General features: G+C 42.8%; 1 protein-coding gene across 3 annotated transcripts in view; it reads left to right on the top strand.

Moving 5' to 3' along the window:
* rttn (rotatin) overlaps window positions 1-27,333 on the top strand; it is a 270,714-nt gene that overhangs the window by 226,425 nt on the left and 16,956 nt on the right. For all 3 annotated transcript variants that reach the window (XM_063055143.1, XM_063055124.1, XM_063055134.1), the window contains 6 exons: window positions 407-618; window positions 9,727-9,832; window positions 16,995-17,092; window positions 18,767-18,844; window positions 18,980-19,106; window positions 22,825-23,018. In XM_063055143.1, coding sequence (XP_062911213.1) covers window positions 407-618; window positions 9,727-9,832; window positions 16,995-17,092; window positions 18,767-18,844; window positions 18,980-19,106; window positions 22,825-23,018 — 815 coding nt within the window. The remainder of the gene's footprint in view (window positions 1-406; window positions 619-9,726; window positions 9,833-16,994; window positions 17,093-18,766; window positions 18,845-18,979; window positions 19,107-22,824; window positions 23,019-27,333) is intronic.

A 27,333-nucleotide genomic window follows, 5' to 3' on the forward strand; every position in this document is an offset into this window, starting at 1 on the left:
CAGGATGAAGGTCCAGTGTTTACAATTATGCAAAACATAACAACCGAATCTTCCCTCCTCTTATTCAGTGTATGCGACCAACCAGTTTCAAGCCTTGCATAGTGATGTAAAGAGAAAACACTTGCTGATACCTGCCTTGCAGATTCCTGTTAACTGGTGTGGGAGAAGTTTGTCTGAGGCTGCCAGTGCTAAATGCTTGTAAGAACACCAACCATATGTTGACTTAAGTGGAATCTGAATGCGCAGAGAAGCTAATATTGTCGGAGGCGTTTAACTCCAACAAGACATGAATTTCTCTCTGAGTCATTTAACTTTTCCAATCTTTCAACTAATACAATGTTTTAATGCTTTTGCTGCAAGAATTCAGTTTGTCTTTTTTTAAAACAAGTATCTCTTTGTCTTTTAGAGACTATTTCCTTGTGCATTCAGCTGTCTACCATCAATCCTAGTCTGTATACAGTGTCCTTGCAGTTCTTCTCTCTTCTTCTGGTGGAAGAGGGAAAGCGGCAGCTTGGAGCAGAAGGTCAACCACTCATGTCTCCTTCACTTACAAAGCTTCTGGATGAAGCTGAAGATGATGTATCATCAGGGAGCAAGATCTGTGAGAACATATTACAGGTATTCTGAAATAATACAACACAATACATTCATTGTAATTATTTTGAATGTGTTAAGAATCCAAGCTAAAGTATTCAATTTCTATTTAAACTTAGAAGTGAATTACTGTATTGCAACATGTCATTTGGAGGCTTCTTAAACATTAGAATAAAGATATTTAGACTCAGATTGAGATTTAAGGGGAACATATAATGAAATGCGTCATTTGTGTTAACAACCAACACACCCAAGGATGTGCTGGGGGCAGCCCATAAGTGTTTCCGCACTTTCCGCCACCAGTCATACTCGACAGAACATGACAAAACAGAACACAATAAGCAACTGAACAACAACAGTGAAACAAGCCGTTTCTCCCTCCCACTCATATACCCACGTGCACACATAGTCCTCCAACACCAAGAGTTGAACTTTGATCATTATTTTTACCAAACTTTTCATTTAAAACACTAAAGCATTGTTAGGTTTAAGAATTGCCAGGAAATTCACTCATCATCTTCAGTGTATGAGACTCCATTAGTTAGATATCTGGTTTCTCTTCATAAATCAGCCCCGAACAGTCCTTCCAGGTGAGACAACACCTCATTTCTGAGTCTGCTGGGGTCATCTATTGCATCCAGTGCTCCCGGTGCGGCCTCCTCTACATCGGTGAAACCCGACGCAGATTGGGGGACCGCTTCATCGGCACCTCCACTCCGTCCACCACAACAGACAGGATCTCCCGGTAGCCACCCACTTCAACTCTGCCTCCCATTCCCATTCAGATATGTCCATACATGGCCTCCTCTACCGCCATGATGAGGCTAAACTCAGGTTGGAGGAGCAACACCTCATGTACCGTCTAGGTAGTCTCCAACCCCTTGGTACGAACATAGAATTCTCCAACTTCCGGTAATTCCCTCCCCCTCCCTTCCTCTATCCCAATTTCACTCTACCCCCTCCCCCAGCTCCCTCATGGTTCCCTACTGTCCATTGTTTCTAGGGCTATGACGTCAATGCTTCCCCTCCCCCGCCCCTTTGTCTTTCAAATTACTGGTCTTTCAACTGAAGCTACAAGCATTCTTCAAATCCTTCCCCATCTTTCATTCTTCAGTCCTGACGAAGGGTTCCGGCCTGAAATGTCGACTCATCGTTTCTGACTGATGCTGCCCGACCTGCTGAGTTCATCCAGTGTACTGAAAGTGTTGCTTTGATCACAGCATCTGCAGATTATTTTGTGTTATCAATCATGATCAAATGACTGGCAGAACATGCTCAGAGGTTCATGTGGGTTACTGCCTCTTCTATTTACTGTTTCCGTGATGTAAATGCAGGGTACAATTGTCAATGAATAACTCTGTGTGATCTTTATTCTAAGAGGATTTCAGCTCCAGAGCAGCGATGTCTTGTAGCAATTATATAGAGCCCCGATGGGACCACATCTATAACGTTGGTTTCCATAACTAAGCAATCTTTGCTGTAAATCCTGTCCTAGAGAGAGTGCAGCAACAATTTACCAGAATGATAACTGGGATGATGAGTTTGTCATATGAATAGAGACTAAGTCACTGATATTAAGTTGAGAACAATGAAAGGTGATCTCATTAAAGCATAGAAAATTGCTTAGGGATTTATGTGGTAGATGCAAAGTTGATATTTTTCCTGGCTGGGATGTCTAGAACCAGGAATTAAAATCTCAAATTAGAGGACCGGCAATTCAGATCAAAGCTAAGGAGGAATTTCTTCACTCCTAAAGTCTTGAGATCTCACTGCTCAAAAGAGATCTTCTGGAGCATTTGTTCAGTCTAGTCAAGACAAATTGCTAGATTTATCGTCATTAAGAGAAACGTGAAAAGTAACGTTGTGGTAAGCGATCAGGGCTGGTGTATGGAGCTAAATGGCTACATCCGCTGTTATTGTTTATCTCCTCAAATGCATGAGACATCGGCCAGAGCTAATATCCTAGGTCAGTGATTTTTCATTTTTACTAAAAACATCAAAGAAAGCTTTTAGTTATTGCTTATTTTTTTAAGGATACAGATTAGTTTGTTTGTCACATGGATATCAAAGCGTAGAGTGAGTTAAGTTGTTTGCATCATAACATTCAGCAAGGATCGTGCTGGGGGCAGTTTGCAAGTGTCGCTATGCTTCCAGTACCAACATAGCATGCCCGCAACTTACTAGCCATACCCATACGTCTTTGGGATGTGGGAGGAAACTGAAGCACCAAGGGCAAATCTGCCTGGTTCTGGGGAGAATGTACAGACTCCTTACAGACACCGATGGGATTTAAACTCCAATTGGGGATTGTTGTAAAGCAATTGCGCTAACTGTATACAACTGAGTCTTCTGCATACATTATTATATGCTAATGATAGTATACTCAGACCCCATCCAGATCTTTTGGTTGTGAGATCAGGGCTCGGGAAGGTGTTCATTGTTCATGGCACTTGTGGGGTGGTGGCACTCTGAAGAACACAGTTAAGCTGTTAAACAAGACCAAGCGTATTCCAGGTGGTGGTCCTCAGATTCACGTCATCCAATTCCCTGCTGATGGCACAGGGGATAGAGGTACCCCATGCCCAACCGCCATGCAATTGCTGCCAAATAGGAAAGCGTGACTCATGACTGGATATTCTGTCTGCCTGCTCTGTCACTGACGTTACGGACAGCAGTAAAGGTCCTCCATCCCTGGCAGTGTTCAAGGCTTCCTTCATCATGTCAGTAGCTTCCCCTCGGTTTTCACTCCTGTCAGTCATGTAAGTCCGGGTGGAGATTCAGGAATACTGTCACACTGAGATGTAGAATAATTCTTCCTTGCTTTTTCCATAACAATTTTATTTTATCAGTCAGAATTATTAGCCCTGAGCTGAACCCCAAACCTGGAGAAGCGCTGGACCACTCTTGGTCTGTCCTCTACCCTTTCATTTGTTGGCATGGGTGACCCTACCAAGAACCAAAGCATAAATCCCTGACTCCATCCAATATAGCTCTCCAGGTCATTGAAGCACACAAGCCTCCAAGCCACAACGAGGATGGCTATGTGCTTGGTTGAATTTCCCGAGTAGTACAATTTAACCCATTAATGAAAGCAGCTATATTTTTTTACTCTAGAATTTTGCGTACAATTATAACTGTGAACTAGGTACCCAATATGTTGACTCCACCTGCCCTTCCTGCTGAAATCCAGGGTCCCGAGCATGTCTAGCAAGGTCCGGTTGAACCTCTCTGGCTGGGAATCACCCTGTGGGTTATAGGGCGTGGTCCTCGACTTCTTGACTCCAAGTATGCCCAGTAACTCACGGATGAGTCTGCTCTCGAAATCCCGTCTCTGATCACAATATATTCACTTGGGAAGGCCATAATAAATGAAATACTCCCATAACACCTTTGCCACTGTAGACACCCTCTGGTCCTAGGAAAAGCCTGAGCATATCTGGTGTAGTGGTCCGTGATGACTAAGACATTCACCATGTTGCTGGCATCGGGTTCTATTGACAGGAAGCCCATACACACCAGGTCCAGAGGCCCCGCACTCTGAAGGTGGGACAAGGGAGCTGCCCGCATGGGCAGTGTCTTCTGCTATATGCATCGAATGCATGACTTGCAGTATTCTTCAACCTCCGTCTTCATTCGGGGCCAGTAAAACCGGACTCTGAACAATCCATAGGTCTTTTCCACCCTCAAATGTCCAGAATCATCATGAAGTGATTTCAACACCATCCTCCAATACTTCTCGGGCAGAACCAGCTGGCAATGCTGGGGTTGGTCTGGGGGTGACGTGACCCGGTATAAGATCTGGTTCTTCAACTCCAACCGAAGCCATTCTCGTAGTAATGGAGGCACCGACACGTGTTTCATCCTCTCCGCCTGAGCCATGACTCCCTTTTCAACCGCTGCCCAAATGGTACCAATGCCCGGGTCATCTTGCTGCGCAGCAGCCACTTCCCCAGAACTCAATTCCGGCAGCTGATTTGTCTTCAGAGCAGTCAGGGTACAATGAACTTGGGAGATGTCGTCATCAGAAGCCCCCAATTGATCCACCACTCGCTCCTGCCCCTCCTTTCCCTCTGCCTTCACGGTGATGGCAAACTGACACAGGGCCTTCACCCCCGAGGCAGGAACGCTCTCCCACTCTCATCCCTGACCAGTCCCTCATCCACCCATCAGGACAAAGCATTAACATCAATATTCCTGCTTCCCGGCCGGTACTTCAGGCTGAAATCATAGGCAGACAACACTGCCAACCACCGATGGCCTGTGGCATCCAGTTTCCCCAAGGTCAGGATACAAGTTAGGAGGTTGTTGTCCACCTCAAACTTGGCCCCGTAGAGGTAGTCACTCAACTTATCTACCACCAGCCACTTCAACGCTAGAAATTCCAACTTGTTTGTTGGATAGTTTTTCCTCAGAGGGCGACAGACTCCGGCTGACAAACGCAACGGGCTCAACCCAGAGCCCTGATGCTGATACAGGATGCCCCTTAAACCCTCTCCACTAGCATCGGTGTGCAGTACATACGGTAATCAGGGGTCTGCAAAAGCCAGCACCGGCGCCTGGGTCAGCAGCTCCTTCAGCGACTGGAAGGCCTCCTCACGTTTTGCATCCCAGCTTGGTCCAAAGGGCTCCGATGGACTAAGATACTCTCCACCCTCCTGTCCTTTTCTCACCCCTCCCTTTCTTCCCCAAGGGAGGGTAACTAATTCAAAGGGTGACTCAATTTTGCATAACCTTTCACGAACCTCTGATAGTAACCACAGAACCCAAGGAACGAGCGCAAAGCACTCACAGTCTGGGGTCTTGGCCAAGTGGAAACCACCTCGATCTTAGCTGGGTCTGTAGCTACCCCATCTTCTGAGACTATGTGCCCAACGTAGCTAACAGACATTTGGCAGAACTGGCACTTGTCCAGGGAAAGTTTTAACCCTTCAGCTTTCAGGCGGCCCAGCACCTTCAGCAGCCCCGCTTCATGTACTTCCAAGGTGGATCCAAATACTATGAGGTCATCCAGATACATAAACACCTCAAGCAAGTTCACATCCCCCACAATCTTTTCCATGACCCGCTGGAAGGTTGCAGGAGCTCCCAAGTTGCCCTGGAGCATCCTTTCGAACTGGAAAAATCCAAGTGGACATATAAATGCCATTTTCTCTTTGTCAGCCTCACTCGTGGGGATCTGGTAATATCCATTCCTCAAGTCCAGCACACTGAACCACCGCACCACTCAGGCAGGCCAACGTGTCTTCAATCCTTGGGACAGTATACTGGTCAGGGATGGTGTGCCTGTTCAGAGTCCTATAGTCCACATACATCTGTATCTTCCCATTCTTCTTTCGGGCCACCACTACTGGGGACGCATAGGGGCTTCAGGACTCGGTGATGATCCCAGCTTCCTTCAACTTACACAAATGCTGCCGAACGTCCTCCGCCTATGCAGGGGCCAGTTGCTGCGACCTTTCTCAGAACGGGGTGTCCTTAGTCACCTAGATATTATGATGCGTGCTCTTGGAACAACCCACATCAAACTCGTCAGTGGAAAAGACACCTTCCAGCTTCAACATCTTCTCTACCAGCCTCCTCTTCCAACCCGCAGGAACCGGGGAGTCCTTGAAGTTGAATGACTCAGCGGTCAACTTTCCCCACTTTTCCAATAGTTTCTCCCCGGCCTGTCTCACAGGGGCATTAGATATTACTGCCACCAGGAACAAATGCGCCAGGGGCATCCTCTGCTTGAAGGTGACCCTCCCTCTTCGCAGTGTTCCGGACAATCACTGCCAACCTGTGTTCTAGTACAACCGTGGGCTTCTGCAATTCAGGCGTCACTAGTACCCCAGAAGGAAATCCCGACTCCCCCTCGTGGTCTTCCAGAGCGTCTACGAAGAGGACTTTGTCCTCAGGAACTCCGGGAAATTTGGGAGTCCCCATCACTCTCGCTACTTCCCCAGGCCATACCACCATTGGCTTCGACTGGGTGAACCACACAGTCCCGTGTTTAAATTCGGTATCTGGCCCAATGCTGCCACGCACTTCCTCAAAAGCAGCTCGAAACCCCGGGTGCACAGAGAATGTTCCCAGAAAGCTCTCACCCGCCTTCTCCTTACAGGCCCCCATGAGCCTCTTAACAAAAGGGGTGTTGGTCCCCACCAGAACTGAAATGCTGCCCGTCTCAACGGGGTCCGGACAAACCAGCACCAATGTATCAAGGACCTTTGACACTCCCACTTCGGCCTCCGGGAACTCCAACTTCACTGACAAATAACCATCATATGGATAATCACTAGCACTAAGCCCCCAGATCTCCAGTGCCCTGAATGCTGTCAATGGTAAATGCTTCAGATACAGGTTGTAAAATGAACAGTATAACAATGTGACCTGCGACTCGGTGTCGAGTATGGCTTTAGCATAAATACCCTCTCTTCATAGCGACACACTGGAGGAGCATGGACCCACTAAGTCTTCAGGAATTGGGCCTTTCGCTTTCGGAGGTTCCTTGGTACATTGCTGGGAACGTGTTCCCCCAGAGACACCAGGCCATTCCCATACTTGGTCTCCTCTAAGTTTTTCCAACGACTCTCTCTGCTGAGGTACCCAGGGGCTCCCTCTCCTTCTGGCGTGACACCTGCTGCCAGCAGCCCTCTGCATTGTTCATCCCCTCAGGGGATCCACCCCCACCCCCGCCATTGGCTCCATCATATGGGGAGGGGGTCACACCCACTGATAACAGCCGACATATCTCCGTTCTCAACTCTGCCACAATCTCCTCTACCGCTCCCCAGGGTAGGCTATCTGTGGTCACTTCACCGCAGGGGACCACTACCGAGGACTGTACCCTGCTGACAGAGGCCTCCTGCGCCTCTGCCGCGTTCTCCTTTTCCCGTACCTCTCTGATCAGCTCAACAAAAGATGGAGGGGGGCACATCTAACGAGACTGTCGGAGACCCCACGCAATCAGGTCCTGGGACTGGGCGCCCCTGGCTGTCTGGTCCGTTCTTAACTGATCCACCTCAGCCGCCTGAATGACCCCTCTGCTCCGCAATCAATTTAGCTGCCTCTCCAGCCGAAAAATAAAAGCAGAAAACTTCTCCCTCTTCTCCTGACACATGTTTTGAAACCCCACCAGGAGCTCCATTAGGCTTCCAGTCGGACCAAAGCATTGTCCTGTGCTTGCAGATAATTGACAGCTGTCGCTACGGGAGATTTCAACCTGACAGCTCTCACAACGTCAGCAGCCCGCCCACTCAAACTTTCAACCAATCTGTGTCGCTTTTCATCATCAGAGCACTGCCACTCATCTAACAACGGAGAGGTCTGCTCCGCCCAAGTCTCATACTCCTCCTCCCCTTTAGGGGTGGGTGTTATTCCAGAGAATAGGCGGAGCCTGCCATAGCTGGGACTTTGAGTCTGATTTTTCCATTTATTCACCAGAGAAGTAAGGGCAGATACTAACTCAGAATTCTCACTCTTCACCGGTAGATGTGGACTAATTAAACATTCCAAATCCGACCATTCTTTCCCCTCACTCCTCAGAAATGAGAGAACCCTGTCTTTGAAATCTCCGTCCCCAGCTACCGCCACTTCAGCGCTGGTCTGCATTAAAACGAGAGCTGCGCCAGCCATTTTATCAAACCTCCGCTCACAATTGCAACTTTAACATTTCCTAACAATGGAATTAACAATTCATCGGGAGTACAAATATCTGCCCCACTGGTTCATTGTTCAGGGTAATCACACAGCATCAAATGGAATCAATCCCAAACGTGGCCCCCACAATTGTAACTCTCATTTCGGCTAGTGACTTAATATAGGGGGTGATAATCCCCGGCCCAGCCAAACTTAAGAAATCTCGTTTGGATGGATGCTGCACGATGTGTTCCCTGTTACAAATCAGTACCCCGAAATAACAAACAGTACACAATATGTGATTAAACGATTAAGCTTTATAATTCTTACTTGGACTATATGGTTAGTAAAGAAACAAAAAAAAAGGGCCCAGTCTTATTAAGCAGTCTGTTGCGCAAAGTTGGAGCTCACTGATCAGTAGATTGTTCACCATTGACCTCCGATCGTCGCTACCCTTCGGACCCTCGCTCCAAGTCCACCCCGTCCAGCTGTCTACCAATTCTCTCCATTCGCGGCTTCTTTCCTCATCTCTCCCTGGCAAAAGCCTGCGAAAAATCTCCTTCCAAATTCACAAGACAAAGCAACAAAATCCTGATTGGCTAACATGCATACCATAGTCCTGTTATCTCCAGCCATAACCCAAACGTTGCTGCTACAGAGAAACTGTTACCTCAGCAGTGAACATTACAGAGAAGCCATTTCATTAGCCTTAGCAGTGAAACATTGCAGAGAAGCCGTTACATTAGCAGTGAATCCTAACAACGCGTTACATTTAGATGCACAATGTTGATGAAGTGACATGAACATTGATTGCTCCAATTTCCAGTAACTTCTCTCCTCCACGTCCCACTTCTCTCTTATTCCATTTCCCCATTCTGGCTCCCCTTTTGCCCATTCTCCTCACCTGCCTATCACCTTGCTCTAGTGCCCTTCCTCCTTCCCATTCTCCCATGATCCAAACTCCTCTCCTATCAAATTCCTTCTTCAACTCTTCACTTCCTTCACCTGTCACCTCCCAGTTTCACATTTCATCTCCCTCCTCCACCCAGCTACTTTTCCCCTCACCTCGCTTCACCTATCTCCTTGCAGCTTGTTCTCCTTCCCCTCCACCAGGTGCTTATTCTGGCTTCTTCCTCTTTCCTTTCTAGACCAGATGAAGGGGCTTGACTCAAAATATTGACTCTCCATTGTCCTCTCCACAGATGCTGCCTAACCTGCGGCATTTTGTTTCTCCAAAATTTTGTGTGTTGCTCTGGTTTTCCAGCATCTGCTAGAATTTCTTGTGTTCACGATGTTAAAGAAACATTGCCCTGTGTATGAACAACTTGGCCAGTCTTTTTTTTGTGGAATCAGTTATTCACAATCAATATTGCAGAACTTGAAATAGTGTAATTTGAAAACCAAATTTGAGTAAGGTAAAGGAAAAATGTAAACATTTTATTTCAGTGTTTTGTATATAAAATTATTTTCAGTTTCTTGTTATTGATCTTGATGTGGTGTTTTCTTTTGTAGAGCTACGAGGGTAAATCATCTGAAGATACTCAGAGGAAAGTTGCTGCAGGTGCTCTCACCACATTACTTCCTGTGAGTGCCTGTGCACAGAAACACGCCTTGCAGGGTGAGTGATACAAGTATTAGAGTGCCCTTGTAAAATCAGCTCTGTCTAACATGAAGTTATCAGAAAAGTAAGCTATAGGCTCAGTGGCCACTTTATTAGGCCACCTGTACACCTGCTCATTAATGCAGCCAATCATGTGGCAGCAACTCAATGCATAAAAGCATGCTGGTATGGTCAAGGGATTCAGTTGTTGTTCAGACCAAACATCAGATTGGGGAATAAATGTGATCTAAGTGATCTTGTCTGTGGAATGATTGTTGCTGCCAGACAGAGTGGTTTGAATATCTCAAAAACTCCTGGGATTTTCACACACAACAGTTCTTAGAAATTACAGAGAATGGTGCAAAAACAAAAAAAAACACCCAGTGAGCGGCAGTTCTGTTGACAAATGCACCTTGTTAATGAGAGAGGTCACAGGAGAATGGTCAGACTGGTTCAAGCTGACAGGAAGGTGACAGTAAGTCAAGTAACCTCATTTACAACAGTAGTGTGTAGAAGAGCATTTCTGAACGCATAACGTCAAACCTTAAAGTGGATGGGCTGTAGCAGCAGAAGATCATGAACATTCCCTCGTGGCTGCTTTATTAGATATTTGAGTTATCTAATAAACTGACCACTGAGTATAAATTTTATTATGTTTGATTAAACATATTACATTATTACAATTTTGATGCCTTTAATGGAGTAAACTTGAATAATCAAACAAAATTGGATACCTTCTATCTTAAGAAAATATTGAAATTAGCAATTAAAGATTAAGTTTATTTGGCACATGAACATCAAAGCATACTGTGAAATTTATCGTTGCATCAACATAGCCAACGTAACAAACACCTCCTGCAGCCTGCAAGTGTTACCATGTGTCCAGTGGTAACGTAGAATGAGTGTTGCATTAGCTTGGTAAGGAGGCAGGTTTGGAGAAACATTTTAAGGTGGAAAAATAGGGGGAGTGTTTAGTAAGAGCTAGTTATGTTAAGATACTGCCACCGAAGTTGGAACAATGAAGAAAGGGGAAAGAGCAAGGTTAGAATTGGAGCCATTTAGAAATTTTAAAATTTGTAGAGGTGAAGAAAGACAGCAAAAGTAAGATCTTGAAGCATTAAAGATTAAGAAAGGAACCTTACTCTGGAGTTTTGTCAGAGTCTGAGTCGATCAACAGGAATGGGGGAAGATCCGATGTAATATGTGAACTCAAGGACGTATTCACCTAAATATTTTGATGATTGGTGATTGTTCAAATGACAGCATGCCATACACTGTTTGACCCATTGATGCAAACTTCATTTGCACCTGAGGTCCAAAGCCTCATGCAATGATAGAGCATGGTAAAAGGACTTGCACCAATCTTTTTTGGAAATGTGCCACAGAAGTTATGCTTGGTGGAGATGGGGCGGGGGGGTGGCGGGTTTAGAATAAGGAAAGTAAGGATTTGTGATCATGGGACCAACTGAGACTTCTTTTCAAATTGATGAGAGGCTGGATATGTAGAAGAAGATTCATGGATTAGCCAAATGGCCAGAGAGAAGGTAAGTGAAAGATGGTGATCAGTTACTGGGTTTAGATGAGTATGAAATGTGATGTCCAGTAAGTGGAAGGGAAGATGCAGATTGGGTCTTTCATTATGAACTTTGAGGAACAAGATGTTGTGGGCCCTAATTAACTAAGATTGTGATTATGAATTTCAGATTTGGAGTTCAAGACTGATGGAGAAGACAAGATAAATTAAAGATTAGTTTTATTTGTCACATTTACATTGAAGCATACAGTGAAATGCATCATTTGTGTGAAATCAAATCAGTAAAGATTGTGTTGAACAGCCCATGAGTGCTGCCATTCTTCTGGCATCCCTCAGCTCACTAGCCCTGACCTGTATGTCTTTGGAATGTGCGAGGAACACCCTGAGGAAACACATGTGGTCATGGGACAAATTAACAAATTCAGATAGCGGCAGGAATCAAACACCAGTCTTGTAGCCAGTTCTGTAAAGGATTGCAGGAACCATGACATTACCATGCCACCCCACTAGCTCCCACGCCACCCCAATAAATGCGGCAGAAATAGTTGAGTGAGTGCTCCCAAATGTCACAGGTGTTCAGTAGGCAAACTTCACAGAGTATTTCCTGGTAAGTGGTTGCATGTTCAATCTCCACTGCTGGGCTGCATGAGGTATCCAAATCCAATGTGTAATCAGAAACTTCTTGCAAAGTTTGGTGCTTTCACATTTACATGCCCAGCTTCACTCCAGTTATAGAGGGGAATGCTAATAGTTCCACAGGGAGCTCTCATACTTAAAAGGCTCGCTGTGGTAATCAAGTTCCTTCCTGAGCTCATTCCTCCCCAGCTCTGACTATTACTATCATCAAGCTTTCCAGGAGTTATCTCTTACTTCATCCAACTTGCATTTATTCCTTCCTTGTTCACCACACCTTTGGCTATCCATGTCTGTGCTCTGTAACTTCCCCTCTTAACACATAGCTTACTTTTCCTTCTGCTTTCAATTTGTCCTTTGAAACTCTTTAACCATGTTACCATCATTACTTGTCCTCAATGTATTCATGTTTTTCAGTGCCCATTTTCTGTCTAATCACACCTTCCAATCAGTTTTCTCTTAAGTGCGAGATGTGATTATTTTGTATTCTTAGTCACAATCACATGAATTAGTTGTCATATGATATCCATAATTAGAATTTAAAAGCAACAAGCGTCTGCTGGAGGAATTTAGCTGGTGAACGGCGTCAGTGGGAGGAAAGGAATGGTTGACATTTCCGACAGATTATTTGTTTCTTCAGTTTCCAGCATCTGCAGTCTCATGTATATTCATTAGAATTTATAACGTTAAAAAGAGTTCAAAGAACATAGATCTGAAAGCATAGAACATTGCAGGAAAGTACAGGCCCTTCGGCCCATGATGTTATAGTAGCCTTTTGACTTACTCTAAGATCAATCTAGCTCTTCCTCCCTTCATTTTTCTATCACCCATGTGCCTATCTAAGAGTTGCTTAAATATATCTGTCTCTGCCACCACCCCAGGCACACACCCACCACACTGTGTGTAAAAATAAATAAATAAAATCATCTACCTCTGACAATCCCCCTATACTGTCCTTCAATCTCCTTAAAGTTATTCCCTCTTGTATTAGCCATTTCTGCCTTGGAAAAAAGTCTCTGGAGATCCACTTTATCTACAGTATGCCTCTTATCATTTTGAACACCTCTTTCAAGTCACCTCTTATCCTCTTCCTCCTCTTCTCCAAATAGAAAAGCCCTAGCTTACTCAACCTATCCTCATAAGACATGCCCTCTAGTCCAAGCAGCATCCTGATAAATCTCCTCTGCACCCTATAAAGCTTTCACATCCCTGATAATGAGGCGATCACAACTGAACACAGTATTCCAAGTAATGCACACACAATGCTGGAGGAACATAGCAGCTTAGGCAGCATCTAAGGAAAAGAGTAAACAGTCGCTGTTTCTGTAAGGCCATAAGATGTAGGTGCAGAGTTAGGCTTTGGAGTCCACTCTGCATTTCATCATGGCTGATCCAATTTTCCTTTCTGCCCCAATTTCCTGCCTTCATCCCATATTCCTACGTGCCCTGATCAATCAAGAATCTATCAACCTCTGCCTTAAATATACGTAAAAACTTGGCCTCCACAGCCGCCTGTGGCAAAGAGTTCCACAGATTCACCACTCTCTGGCTAAAGAAATTCCTCCTCATCTCCATTCTAAAAGGACGCCCCTCTATTCTGAGGCTATGTCCTCTGGTCTTATATTGTCCCACCATAGAAAACATCCTCTCCACATCCACTCTATCTAGACCTTTCACCATTCAATAGGTTTCAATAAGGTCACCCCTCATTCTTCTGAATTCCAGCAAATACAGGCCTGGAGCCATCAAATGCTCTTCATTTCACAAGCCATTCAATCATGGAATCATTTTCGTGAATCTCCTTTGAACTCTCTCCAGTTTTGGCAAATCCTTTCTAAGATAAGGGGCCCAAAATTTTTCATATTACTCCAAGCAAGGCCTCACCAATGCAAAAGTCTCAACATTGTATCCTTTCTGTTATATTCTAGTCCACTTGAAATGAATGCTAACGTTATATTTGCCTTCCTCACCACAGACTCAACCTGTAAATTAACCTTTAGGGAATCCTACACAAGGACTCTTAAGACCCCATGTGCCTCAGTGTTTTTGTATTTTCTGTCCATTCAGAAAATAGTCAAGCCTTTCATTTTTTCTACCAAAGTGCATAACCATTCCCTTCCTGACTCTGCATTCCATCTGCCATTTCTTTGCCCAATCTCCTAATCTGTCTGTTCTTCTGTAGCCTCTCTACTTCCTCAAAACTACCTGCCCCTCCACCTATCTTCATATTGTCTGCAAACCTTGCAACAAAGCTATCAATTCCATCATCCAAATAATTGACATGTAACGTTAAAAGAATTGGTCCTAACACAGACCCTTATGGAACACTACTAGTCACCGCAGTCAGCTAGAAGACACCCTTTATTCCCACTTTTTGCCTCCTGCCAATCAGCCACTGCTTTTTCCATGCTAGAATCTTTCCTGCATTATCAGGGGCTCATTGCTTTTTAAGCAGCCTCATGTGTGGCACCTTGTCAAAGGCCTTCTGAAAATCCAAGTACACAACATCAACCGATTTTCCATTGTCTATCCAGTGAAGGGTTTCAGACTGAGACCCTTCATCAGTACTTTATTTCAAGAGTGATCGAACTAGGGTTTTATAGAACTGCAATGTTGCCTTGTGGCTTTTGAACTCCATCTTCTGAGTAATGAAAGCTAACACACTATACACATTGTTAACTTGTGTGGCAATTTTGAGGGATCTACGAATGTGGGCCCCAAGATGCCTTGGTTTTTCCACTCTGCCAAGAATCCTGCCATTACCCCAAACATTGCCTTAAAATTTGATTTTCTAAATCGTATCACTGCACAATTTTTCTGTTTCATGCAGTCACATTTGCAGTATTATACTGAGTTTATGATTTCATCTCTAGTTTTCTTAATTCTGTAATAGCTCACTTCTTTCACACCTCACCAATATTAAAATGTGATTCTGTCTGAGTTAATTTTGTTCTTCTTGTGAATACATTGGTTGGATTGTAAGATCACCTGACCATTTAGTCATTGTCTAGTCAGATATGTCATTTGTTCGAAGTGAGGCTTCTGAAAAGTTACTGCATTAACCACTCCGAGCTATTCAAACAACCGTATTTAAATTCCTTTCACTAAAATTTGTTTTCCATTTTACAGAATAATGATGTGACAGTAAACTGTTGAATTTGATGCTCCCAGTAGAGCTGTCATGTGGGCTTGGGTAAATATTTAATTGAAGTTTACTTTCAAGATTAATTCAAATCAGAGAATTGTTCTGTCTTCTCTTCTGTGGAGCATATAATTTGCATCGGGCAAATATTTTGACACTTGTTCTTTCTTGTGATCCAAGAACTCCAGGGCAACGAGCTGATGAGCATCCCTACTATGTTAAATAAATCTGCGTTCCACCATCTTGCACAGAATTGGCCCAGGAGCGGGTGAATGATATGTTTCCTCAACCAGAGCACTGTTAAGATACCAATCATTGCAACTCTAAGGCTGCCATATAGGACAACATTTGAGCATTTACTCATACTTGTGTAGATACAGTTGCCAATCACAAACTGACTTCAGTTTGTTCAGATCTATTGTTTATAGGTCTTATAGTGAATCTGTCTATTTTAATGTTGCCCAAAGAATGTTTCAGGACACAGAATGAAGATCAATGTTTCTTTGATGACATACACTCAGTTGCTACTTTAGGTTCCCTTGTACCTAATAAAGTGGACGTTGAGTGTATGTTCGTGGTCTTCTGCTGCTGTAGCCGGTCCACCTCAAGGTTTAATGTGTTGTACCTTCAGAGATGCTTTTCTGTACACCACTGTTGTAACGTGTGATTATTTGGGTTACTGTCAATTTCCTGTCAGCTTGAACCAGTCTGGCCATTCTCCTCTGACCTGTCACATTAACAAAACATTTTCACCCACAGAATTGCCACACTCTCAATTGTTTTTAATTTGTTTTACGCACCATTCTCTGTAAACTCCTGTGTGTGAAAATGCCAGGAAATCAGTTGCTTTTGAGATATTCAAATCACCCTGTCTAGGATTATCAATCATTCCACAGTCAAAGTTACTTAGATCACATTTCTTCCCTATTCTGGTGTTTTGTCTGAACAACAACTGAACCTTTTGACTATGTCTGCATGCTTTTCTGCTTTGAGCTGCTGTCACATGGTTGGCTGAGTTGATAGTTGCATTAACGAGCAAGTGTACCTAATAAAGTAGTCAGTGAGTGTATATTCCTCACATAACTTTAGACCACAAAGGTATCCCAACTGGGCTAACGACCTCAAACTGTATTTACAAGCTTCTGGTGCAGTGAATTGTTGCAGACTGATGAGAAGATTCATATTTTCAGACCCATGCCATGAGCTGAAAAATAGTTCAAGTATTTACTTTTTGTATTTTACCAACGCACAGCAAGATTTATGCAAAATTAGGTATGGATTCATAAGCTCAACTGTGGTTATACTTAGTAGAGCCACAGATGAACGCATTCTTCCTATTAATAATTTTCATTTCAGTGGTGTAGTTAAAACAACTGATGTAGAAAATGAAAAAGCTACCACATACCCTGTGGATAGGAAGATTTATTCCTTGGGTTGGTTAAGGTATACCATTCAAGCAGAGTGGATGGAGCTTTCACATCACTAATACTGATTCTGAATGGTATTATTATGCCACATTAACACCATGAGCTAATATATCTACCCTTATCACCTCTAAAGTGAAATATATTTGGGAATTAATATAAGCATTCTTTTAACTTATAAATATTTGATTCAAAAATGCATATTTTTCCACAAATCTGTTCTCATAATACATATACACAAAATTCTAGACATTTTTCATTGTAATTTATAAGCAATATTGGAAATAGGGTTGAAATAATTTTTGCAGATTTGATGAATAATTTTGAAAACTCAGTTTCAATCTCTCATTTTACATGAAAACAAAATCTCTTTATACAATTGAGATAAAGTGAATGTGAACAAACTGCTTCTAATCGGATGTGATTCTGCAATCGTTCCTTGTTTAGCTGGCCTTATTGACAGCTGTATAGAACAGATGAAGCAAACATATGTACAATTCAACTTGGATTCATTGAGACCCGGAAAAGTGATACAAAGGAGAAAGGTAAGTGAGGAAACAAAAATTCAATCAGCAAACCCAAAATGTTGGAGAAACAAAATATTAGATGACATCAGGATGGTCTTGTTGATTCCTTTTCAGAGATGCTGCCTGACCTGCTGTGTTCCTCCAGCACTTTGCTTGTGTTATTCTGGATTTCAAGTATTTGCAGAATCTCTTCTATTTAGTCAACAAATTAATTTTTGTTCTATTTTCTTCAGACACAAAGATTTTCCATGTAACATAATTACTTTGATAATTTCTTTGAAATACTCCTACTGATGTTTTGGCACGGTCTTATTCCTTCAGTTTGCTTTTGATTCACAATATGATGATTATTATTGAGGAGATCATTTATGTGCTGAAATGTAGAACACCAGTATTGTTAGTACCCAGCTGACTCCATACATTTGTTCTGTTGACATCCTAACAGGCATCGTTTAATTCACTTCTATGTCGAAATAAAATTCAGTTTTGAAAATCGATGAACTACATTTTTTAAGTCATGAGTAATGTTGTTTGCATGGCTTTTTTCTCCTCTTCCCACCTCACTGCAAAGCAACAGTTTCCGTGCATGTCCGTCAACCCAGGTTCAGCCCTGATCTCTGGTGCTGTCCATCTGTTGTTTGCACGTACTGCTGCCCCATAGGTTTTCCTCTGATGTTTCGGATTATCTCTCCGCACATCCCACAGACACGCAGGTTTCTACATTATTTGGCCATTGTAAATTGTTCCTAGTGTGTAGAAGAGTAGTGAAATTTGTTGGGGATGAGAGCGCATTGATGGGACTGAAACCTCTCCCTCAATGTCGCAAAAACAAAGGAGCTGGTTGTGGATTGCAGGAGGAATGGAGACGGGCTAACCCGTATTGATATCAATGGATCTGTGGTTGAGAGGGTAAATAGCTTCCAGTTCCTTGGCATCCACATCACCGAGAACCTTGCGTCGTCTGTGCACACCAGCTGTGTGGTGAAAAAGGCACAACAGCGCCTCTTTCACCTCAGACGATCGAGGAAGTTTGGTATGGACCCCCAAATCCTAAGAACTTTCTACAGAGGCACAACTGAGAGCATACTGACTGGCTGTATCACTGCCTGTTTATAGGAACTGTACCTCCCTTAATCACAGACTCTGCGGAGAGTGGTGCGGACAGCCCAGCGCATCTGTAGTTGTGAACTTCCCATGATCCAGAACATTTACAAGGATAGGTGTGTAAAAAGGGCCGGTAGGATCACTGGAGATTCAAGCCATCCCATTCACAATCTATTCCAGCTGCTACCATCTGGGAAGCGGTACCGCAGCATAAAAGTCAGGACCAACAGGCTCCGGGACAGCTTCTTCCACCAGGCCATCAGACTGATGAACTCATACTGATTTGAGTGTACTCTATATTACATTGACTGTTCTATTTACAAACGTTTGTATTATAAATTACTATGATTGCACATTTAGATGGAGACGTAACGTAAAGATTTTTATTCCTCATGTATGTGAAGAATGTAAGAAATAGGTTACAGAGGAAAGTTACCAGGGAATGGATTTGCCTTAATAAACAACCTAAGCTCAGCACGTTGAAATGGAAGCCCTCCATATTATAAGGAAATATGGAAATTGTCTGTGACTGTTAGAATTTCTCAAGAAGTATTGATATGGATTGATAATATGTTTCTGATGCCACAGGATGACCCTCTGACCAGAGAACTGAAAGCAGTAATGCAGTTGCTGCGGAATTGTCTACACCACAATATCGAATGCAAAGTAAGTCTGCTACCAAGTCAAACTAATCTGCGATGTTCTGAATTATTACCTGAGCAATCTCTAAACTTTTCTGTTGGCCCTCCACTGCAATTCCACACATCTCTCTACTTCTGTACCCTAACCCCACCTCTACAGGTTGCAGCATCCGATGCTCATCTTGTCAGTGCTGTCCATTCACTTTGGCCCTGGCTTCTAATGGATGATGTGCTGATGTTGGAAGCTCTGAAGCTGCTCTGTGTCTACACTGCTAACCTTCCTGCACGTAAGTAGAGCCTAGACTCTGTTACTGGAGTTAGTTGCAATGTGTGAAGGGCTGATACGATTAATTCCGTAAAAGTTGTTTTGAATGTCAGGAAACTAGGAAAACACCTCTACTTTTTGAGGAGGCTGAAGAGAGCTAGTCTATGCACACCAATTCTCTTGACCTTCTACAGATATGCAGTGGGCAGTATCCAAACATGCTGCACCGTTGTGTGGTACAGAAACTGCATTGCAGTGAATACAGGGCTCAGTGCGTTAGAGGGCTCTGCAATGCATAGTTAAAACTGGCCAATACATCACCAGCACCAGCCTACCCACAATCAAGGACATATTTACAAAAAGGTGCCAGCAATATCGTGAAGGATCTCATCCACCATAGTTATGGACTGTTTGTCCTATTCTAACGCAGCATCCACGCCTGGACCAGTAGACTCAAAAGCAGTTACTCGCATGGATAAAGCAGCGGCTGATTGGCAAAGTGTGAGAATAAAGGGAGCCTTTTCTAATTGGCTGCTGGTCAGTTGTGGTGTTCCACAGGGGTTGGTGTTGGGACTGCTTCTTTTTACATTATATGTCAATGATTTGAGTGATGGAATTGATGGCTTCGTGGCCAAATTTGTGGATGATATTAAGATAAGTGGAGGAGCGACAGGGAAGTGGGGAGGCTGCAGAATGACTTGGAGCGTTTAGGAGAATAGGCAAAGAAGTGGGAGATGGAATATAGTGTCAGGAAGTGTACGGTCATGCACTTTGATAGAAGGAATAAGAAGCATAGATTATTTTCTAAACGGGGAGAAATTTCAAAAATCTGAGACGCAAAGGGACTTGAGAATCCTTGTGCAGAATTCCATAAAGATAAGCCAGTGGTGAGGAAGGCAAATGAAATGTTAGCACTCATTTCGAGAGGACTAGAATATAAAAACAAGGATGTAATGCTGAGGCTTTATAAAGCACTAGTGAGGCCTCACTTGAATTTTTGTGAGCAGTTTTAGGCCCCTTATCTACGAAAGATGTGCTGACATTGCAGAGGGTTCAAAGGGGGTTCACAAAAATGATTCCATGAATGAAAGGCTTATATGAGGATTGTTTGATGGCTCTAGACCTATATGGAATTTAGAAGAACGATGGGGATCTTATTGAAACCTATCAAATGTTGAAAGGCCTAGATAGAGTGGATATAGAGAGGATGTTTCCTGTAGTGGAGAAGTCTAGACCTCGAGGGCACAACCACAGAGTAGAGGAATGGTCCATTTAGAGCGGATGGCTTTGGAGGCCAGGTCATTGTGTGTCTATAAGGTGGAGGTTGATAGATTCTAGATAAGTCAGAGTGTGAAAGGTTGTGGAGTGAAGGCACGAAAATGGGGTTGAGAGAGAAATGGATCATCCATGATAAAATGACAGAGCAGACTCGATGGGCTGAATGGCCTAATTCTGCTCCTATGTCTTATGGTCTGTGATATTCTAGTGCAGTTAACTGTGTATCTATCTGACAATAACAAAATGGCCATTTTGTATGTGTCCTGTACACAAGAAGCCAGGTAAGCACGGTAGAGTAGTGGTTAGCACAACTGCTTTACAGCGCCAGCGATCACTGATGAGAGTTCAATTTCCACCGCTAGCTTTAAGGAATTTGTACGTTCTCCCCGTGACTGTGCAGGATTCACCTGGATGCTCCGGTTTCATCCCACATTCAGAAGACGTACGCTTAGAGTGAGTGAATTGTGCTCATGTTCTGTTGGCGCCTGAACTGTGGCAGCACTTGTGGATTGCCCAGCACCATCCTTTGGTGCAAAATGAAGCATTTCATTGTATGTTTCAATGTACATGTGAGAAATCAAGCTAATCATTAACCTTTAGATACAGCCTTTCTTGTCAATCTAAACTTCATCAACATCGCGATGAAAAGGGGCATTAGTAGTACCATCAAATAGCATTTCCCAGTAACCAACTCATCAAAGCCTAATCCAGGTCTTACCAGGTTTATATGGCTCCAGATCTTAAAACAACTACACGTAGAAACTAGCTGAATTCCAAGAGTGCAGCAGAATTTCGCTGTGGAAGCCATCAAGGAATCCTAATAAAATACATTCAACTATTAATTAGAAACATGTAAATTCTGCAGATGCTGAAAATCCAGAGTAACCCGCACAAAATGCTGGAGAAACTCAGCAGGTCAGGCAGCATCTGTGGAGGAAATAAACAGTCTACGTTTTGGGCCGAGACCCTTTATCATATCACCTACATGTGGAACAATTCCTTGACAGCTGGTGTTAAAGCAAGATTTGATTAAAGATTAGCTTTGTTTGTCACATAAACTTTGATGTGTAACTTGCATCAAATCAAATCAGCGAGGTTTGTGCTGGGCAGCCCGCAAGTGTCCGGCACCAGCATAGCATGCCCACAACTCACCAATGTCAACCGAGCGTCTCTAGTTTGTGGGAAGAAACCCACACAGCCACAGGACGAATGCACAAGCTCCCGACACAGCAGCGGATATCGAACCCCGATCAATTTTGGTGCTAGTGCTGTAAAGCCTGGTGCCAACCACTACGCTACTGTGTCACCCATCGGGCTGGGCTTAAGGAATTGGGTTATATTACAGCTGAGATAAAATTGGGACTTACTGCTTTGAAGAACAAGTGTTAACTAATTTCAGTTAATTAACATGATGAAAGATTTGAAAGGGTTGAAGTGCAAAAGATATTTCTTATGGGAAGAGAATCCAGAACAAGTAGCCACAGTGTCAAAATTAAATCAGGAAGAGCCTTTTCCACATATAAAGTAATCCTGTACCCCAGAAGGCTCAGGATCATTTTCATTTGAAATATTAGAGGCAGGGGTCAACATGGTTTCATTAAGTTGAGGTAAAATGAAAATGGAAGCAACAGACAGATCTCAGTCATTTGTGGAACAAATTAGGAGCACTTCTGTTCCTGAATGTATCACTTCGGCTTTTTTCTCCATTTGACATTTTCAAACTATCTGCTGCTTTTGCAGCTGACAGAGTGAAAGTCTAATCCACTGAGGCTGACTTTTGTTTTCAGTAGCTTGCTGCACTTTTTTTGTAAGTTAATTCCCTCCATTGAGTACATCTATAAGGAGCACTGTTGCAAGAAAACAGCATCCACCATCAAGGACCCACACCATCCAGGCCATGCTCTCTTCTTGCTGCTGCCGTCAGGCTCCTGAACCAGACTGGATAACTTCACTCACCCCAACACTGAATTGATTCCACAAACTATGGACTCTTCAATGTTTTGATATTATTGCTTTTTTTTAAATTTGCACAATTTTTTGGCTTTTGCACATTGGTTATTTGTCTATCTTTGTATTAATTGTGAATACCCCAAAGAAAATGAATCTCAAGTTAGTATATGATGACATATGTATACTTTAATAATAGATTTACTTTTAAACTTTGATTTACTTTAAACTTTGAAATGTAGTCAATGCTCTGGATTTTGCCACCAAGATGTTATTTTTGAGATTATGCGATGATAATGAGCATACTACACTCACATTTCTGTGCTTTAAGCAATTATTTTCCTCCTTGAATTTTTTAAACAAAGTTAAGACTGAGGAAGAATAATAACAAATAATAGAATATTCATTATCTAGTTCATGTTGGTTATAAAAAATACTTTGTTCATGTGTAACCATTTGAAATTGAAGCCTGAAACATTGGGTCTTGCTCAGTGATCTAACTTGTCATTTTTCAGCATGTGTTTCCCTGTGTTGTGGAACTGGAGGACCAGTTTCATCTCAGAAAGGACTTGGCGGGAGCAGTCTCGTGCATATGATCATGAAGCAAGCCTTGCAAAAGACACATGACAGTAATATCATTCAACAAATAGCATTTGCTGTGCTCTCCAACTTGGTTATATCCCACGAATGTAAAGGCGTTTTACAAAAGGTTAGTAAAAACTCCAGGATAATCAAGGGACAGCTTTGTTAACGTAAACACGAGGAATTCTGCAGATGCTGGAAATTCAAGCAACACACATCAAATTTGCTGGTGAACGTAGCAGGCCAGGCAGCATCTCTAGGAAGAGGTACAGTCGACGTTTTCGGCCGAGACCCTTCATCCTGACGAAGGGTTTTGGCCCGAAACATCGACTGTACCTCTTCCTAGAGATGCTGCCTGGCCTGCTGCGTTCACCAGCAAATTTGATGTGTGTTACAGCTTTGTTATATAAGTTTTAAAATACTCAATGCTCTTGGCATATATAACTCAGAAAAGTCCACAGGGATCTTAGAATGCCCAGCTAAAGTTCTGAATATAGTATTTAGACTGGGAGACTAGAAGAATTAGTTTTATTATCCCAGACATAGTATATCATGAAATTTGTTGTTTTAAGACAGCAGTACAGTGCATTACATAAAAAATTATGATGTTACAGTAAGAAATATAGACAAATGAAATAAGCAGTGCAAATAGAAAGCAAATAGTGAGGTAATGGTCATGGTCCATTCAGAAATCTGATGGCAGAGGAGAAGAAGCTGTTCCAGAATCACCGAGTATGTGTCTTCAGGCTCCGGTACCTCCTCTCTGATGATAGTAATAAGAAGAAGACATGTCCTGGATGGTGAGGGTCCTTGATCATGAATGCTGCCTTCTTGAAGCAGCATCTTTTGAAGATGTCTTCAGTGGTGGGGAGGCTAATTTCCATGATGGAACTGGCTGAGTTTGCAACTGTTTGCAGCTTTTTCCAATCCTGTGCATTGGCACTTCCATACCAGATGGTTATGTAACCAGTCAGAACCCTCTCCACAGTACATCGAGAGGAATTTTCTAGAGTCTTTGGTGACGTACCAAATCTCCTTAAACTGCTAATTAAACTGAAATATAGCTGCAGGCATGCCTTTTTTTTAATTGCATCAAAATGTTAGGTCTGGTAGAGATCTTGAGAGATGTTGACACATAGGAACATGAAACTGTTCATCCTTTCCTCTGCTGATCCTTCAGTGAGGACTAATGTTCACTCAGTTTCCCCTTCCTGAAGTCCACAATCAATTTCTCAGTGAGTGCAAGGCTGTTTTTGCAACATCAGTCAACCAGCCGATCTGTCTTGCTCCTGCATGCCTTCTCGTCACCATGAATATATTCAACATAATACATTGTTCACAAAGAGAAAGGTAAAACAAGTGATTGGGCATTCTACGGATCCACAATTAAAGATAGAATTAACAAACATTTGGAGTTCTCTAGTTTTGTGAAGGACAGTCTGTAAGGATGACTAGGACCTTTATCATGTCTGGCAGATTGTTTTTGTGAAGAATGGACAAGTAAAGGAAGTACAATGCAGATATTTGATCCAATCTCAGTATCCCAGAAGCCAAATTCATAGTTTAGAAGAAATCAACATTAATAGAAGTTTGGTTAACTAACGTAAAATTAATCTCCAGTTCTAGTGTTGCTCAAATTGAAGGAAGGTTGGAAAGGTTGCAGAAAGGTTAATTCCATGGGTCACCATTCAGGCTAGTTTTCTCCATTTAGAAAGGTTAGGACTTTGGTATGAAGACTAATTGTCAATCATTCTGACAACATGAAAGCAATGTTTAGAAGCAGTAAAAGCAATTTAAAAATGCACAAGAACATGGGTTAACTGGCAGAATGTGTCAACAGTTTGTTTAATTTTAGTTAGTATGAAGAAATCAGTTTTAAAACAAACCCCAGTGGAAGGGCACTGAAGGGTATGGAGCATTAGCAACATAATGTTTTAACGTCTTCTCTGAAAGTATAAATGTAATCAATACACAGAAAAGGCAAACAGCATTGACTTTTATTGAATTGCGTATGGAGCACAAGAATAGAGAGAAATGACCAAATTGTTCTATTATAGCCTTTGAAGTTCTTTCATGTCAAGAAAAGCATAATAAACACACGCAGTGGGTCAATGGACATTTTGTGTGAGACGAAACATAACAAAATTCTGCTATGCATAGCGCCTTCCATGTTCAATGCTGACATAGGCCATTATTACAGTTATTTCATCATTTTGAGGAAGTCCAATAGAGCCCTGGGAAGTGTTGCGGGGCAAGGAAATCTCTTGCAGAGATGGGTGTGGTTTGCTACCAGATGGTGGGTGAATGGCTTTGTGAGTCTTGTGAACTGAGTCTGTTCAGTGGGGTCATAGCAGGTGTAGAACTGGATTTACAGTTGGCTGGGAAAGCAGTCATGGTTGAGTGCAAGCTAAAGTCATCAGTCCAAGCTGTGATCCTTGGGAATTCCAGGTAGTGACCTGCTTCAAAGGAAAACATTTAAAAAGGGCCATTTTTCCATTGGTTTGCAGCCCTGGATTCCATGGAGTTGGAACTGGTTATATCGGCTTGCTTCACATATCACCAAAGTAGGCTACTCATTCATTACAGAGTCGGTTTCTGCACATCTGGTCAGGATGACTCCTGGGCCACATGTTCAGATCAATATCATACAAAAATGACACACAATCACTTGTGCCAGTAAGCATACCTGAGATCTCACACTTCTTAGCACTCTGGGCATATAAACTAACTAGTTTAGATACAGTCCATCAGAAGCAAAGCCTTCCCACCATTGAGCATATTTACAAGGAGGACTGCCACAAGAATGCAGCAGTCATCATCAAAGACTCCCACTACCAAGTTCAAGAACAGTTATTTCCCTTCGACCATCAGGCTCCTGAACCAGCAAGGATAATTTGACTCACCTCAACTCTGAACTGATTACATAACCTATGGACTCATTTTCAAGGACTCTACAACTCATGTTCTCGGTATTATTTATTTATTTACTTTATTTGCACAATTTCTCTTCTCTTGCACATTGGTGGTATGTCAGTCTTTGTTTATATATAGTTCTTCATAAATGAGTCCTGATGAAGGGTCTCGGCCCAAAATGTCGACTGTACTCTTTTTCCACAGATGCAGCCTGGCCTGCTGAGTTCCTCCAGCACTTTGTGTGTATTGCTTCAATAAATTCTTTATTTTCCTGTAATGCCTGCAAGAAGACGAATGCCATGGTAGTATATGGTGATATATCCACACTTTGATATTAAACTTACTTGGATATTTTTCCTGTGAAACTCCATTTGATAGCACACAATTATGTTATATCAAAATGAAGAATTCCTAGGCTAATAAGTTCAACGAACTTTTACGTTAGAGCCACAAGGAGAAATCAAGAAAAAGTAATTTCCATCATCGGCTGTATTTGTTCAGAATTTATTTCTGCTTTTAATGATCTGATTAAGTTCAGGAAGGATTTTATCATGGTTCAGGACACTAATTTTATTTTCTAATTCCAGATAAATGGTAAAATCAAAAGTAAATATTTTCCATTTGTTGATGCAAGCTGTAAATCAGTTTGGCGGGGCAGTACCTTTTCACTCATCCTCTGTTCCTTGCCATTTTGAATAAGGATAAGACTGAACACCTTTTGGCTGGACAATGTCATCTGAAGAACAAACAGATTAAACTGCAGATTAACCTGATGGCATGAACATTGACTTCTCTAACTTCCGCTAATTATTTAGGTGTATGTGGACTATATTAAATGGTGATATCTACCACACGTACGAAAATAGTTAGAAACATAGATAAACAACAGGAATTCTGCAGATGCTGGAAATTCAAGCAACATACATCAAAGTTGCTGGTGAACGCAGCAGGCCAAGCAGCATCTATAGGAAGAGGCGCAGTCGACGTTTCAGGCCGAGACCCTTCGTCAGGACTAACTGAAGGAAGAGTGAGTAAGGGATTTGAAAGCTGGAGGGGGAGGGGGAGATGCAAAATGATAGGAGAAGACAGGAGGGGGAGGGATAGAGCCGATTTTAATTTTAATTTTAATCCTAATTTTAATTCCACATCCCATTCCCATTCTGACATGTCTATCCACGGCCTCCTCTACTGTAAAGATGAAGCCACACTCAGGTTGGAGGAACAACACCTTATATTCCGTCTGGGTAGCCTCCAACCTGATGGCATGAGCATCGACTTCTCTAACTTCCACTAAGGCCCCACCTCCCCCTCGTACCCCATCTGTTACTCATTTTTATGCACATATTCTTTCTCTCACTCTCCTTTTTCTCCCTCTGTCCCTCTGAATATACCTCTTGCCCATCCTCTGGGTCACCCCCCCCTCCTCGTCTTTCTTCCCGACCTCCTGTCCCATGATCCTCTCGTATCCCCTTTTGCCTTTCACCTGTCCAGCTCTCGGCTCTATCCCTCCCCCTCCTGTCTTCTCCTAT

The sequence above is a fragment of the Mobula hypostoma genome, chromosome 1 (genome assembly GCF_963921235.1).
Source record: "Mobula hypostoma chromosome 1, sMobHyp1.1, whole genome shotgun sequence".
NCBI lineage: Eukaryota > Metazoa > Chordata > Chondrichthyes > Myliobatiformes > Myliobatidae > Mobula > Mobula hypostoma.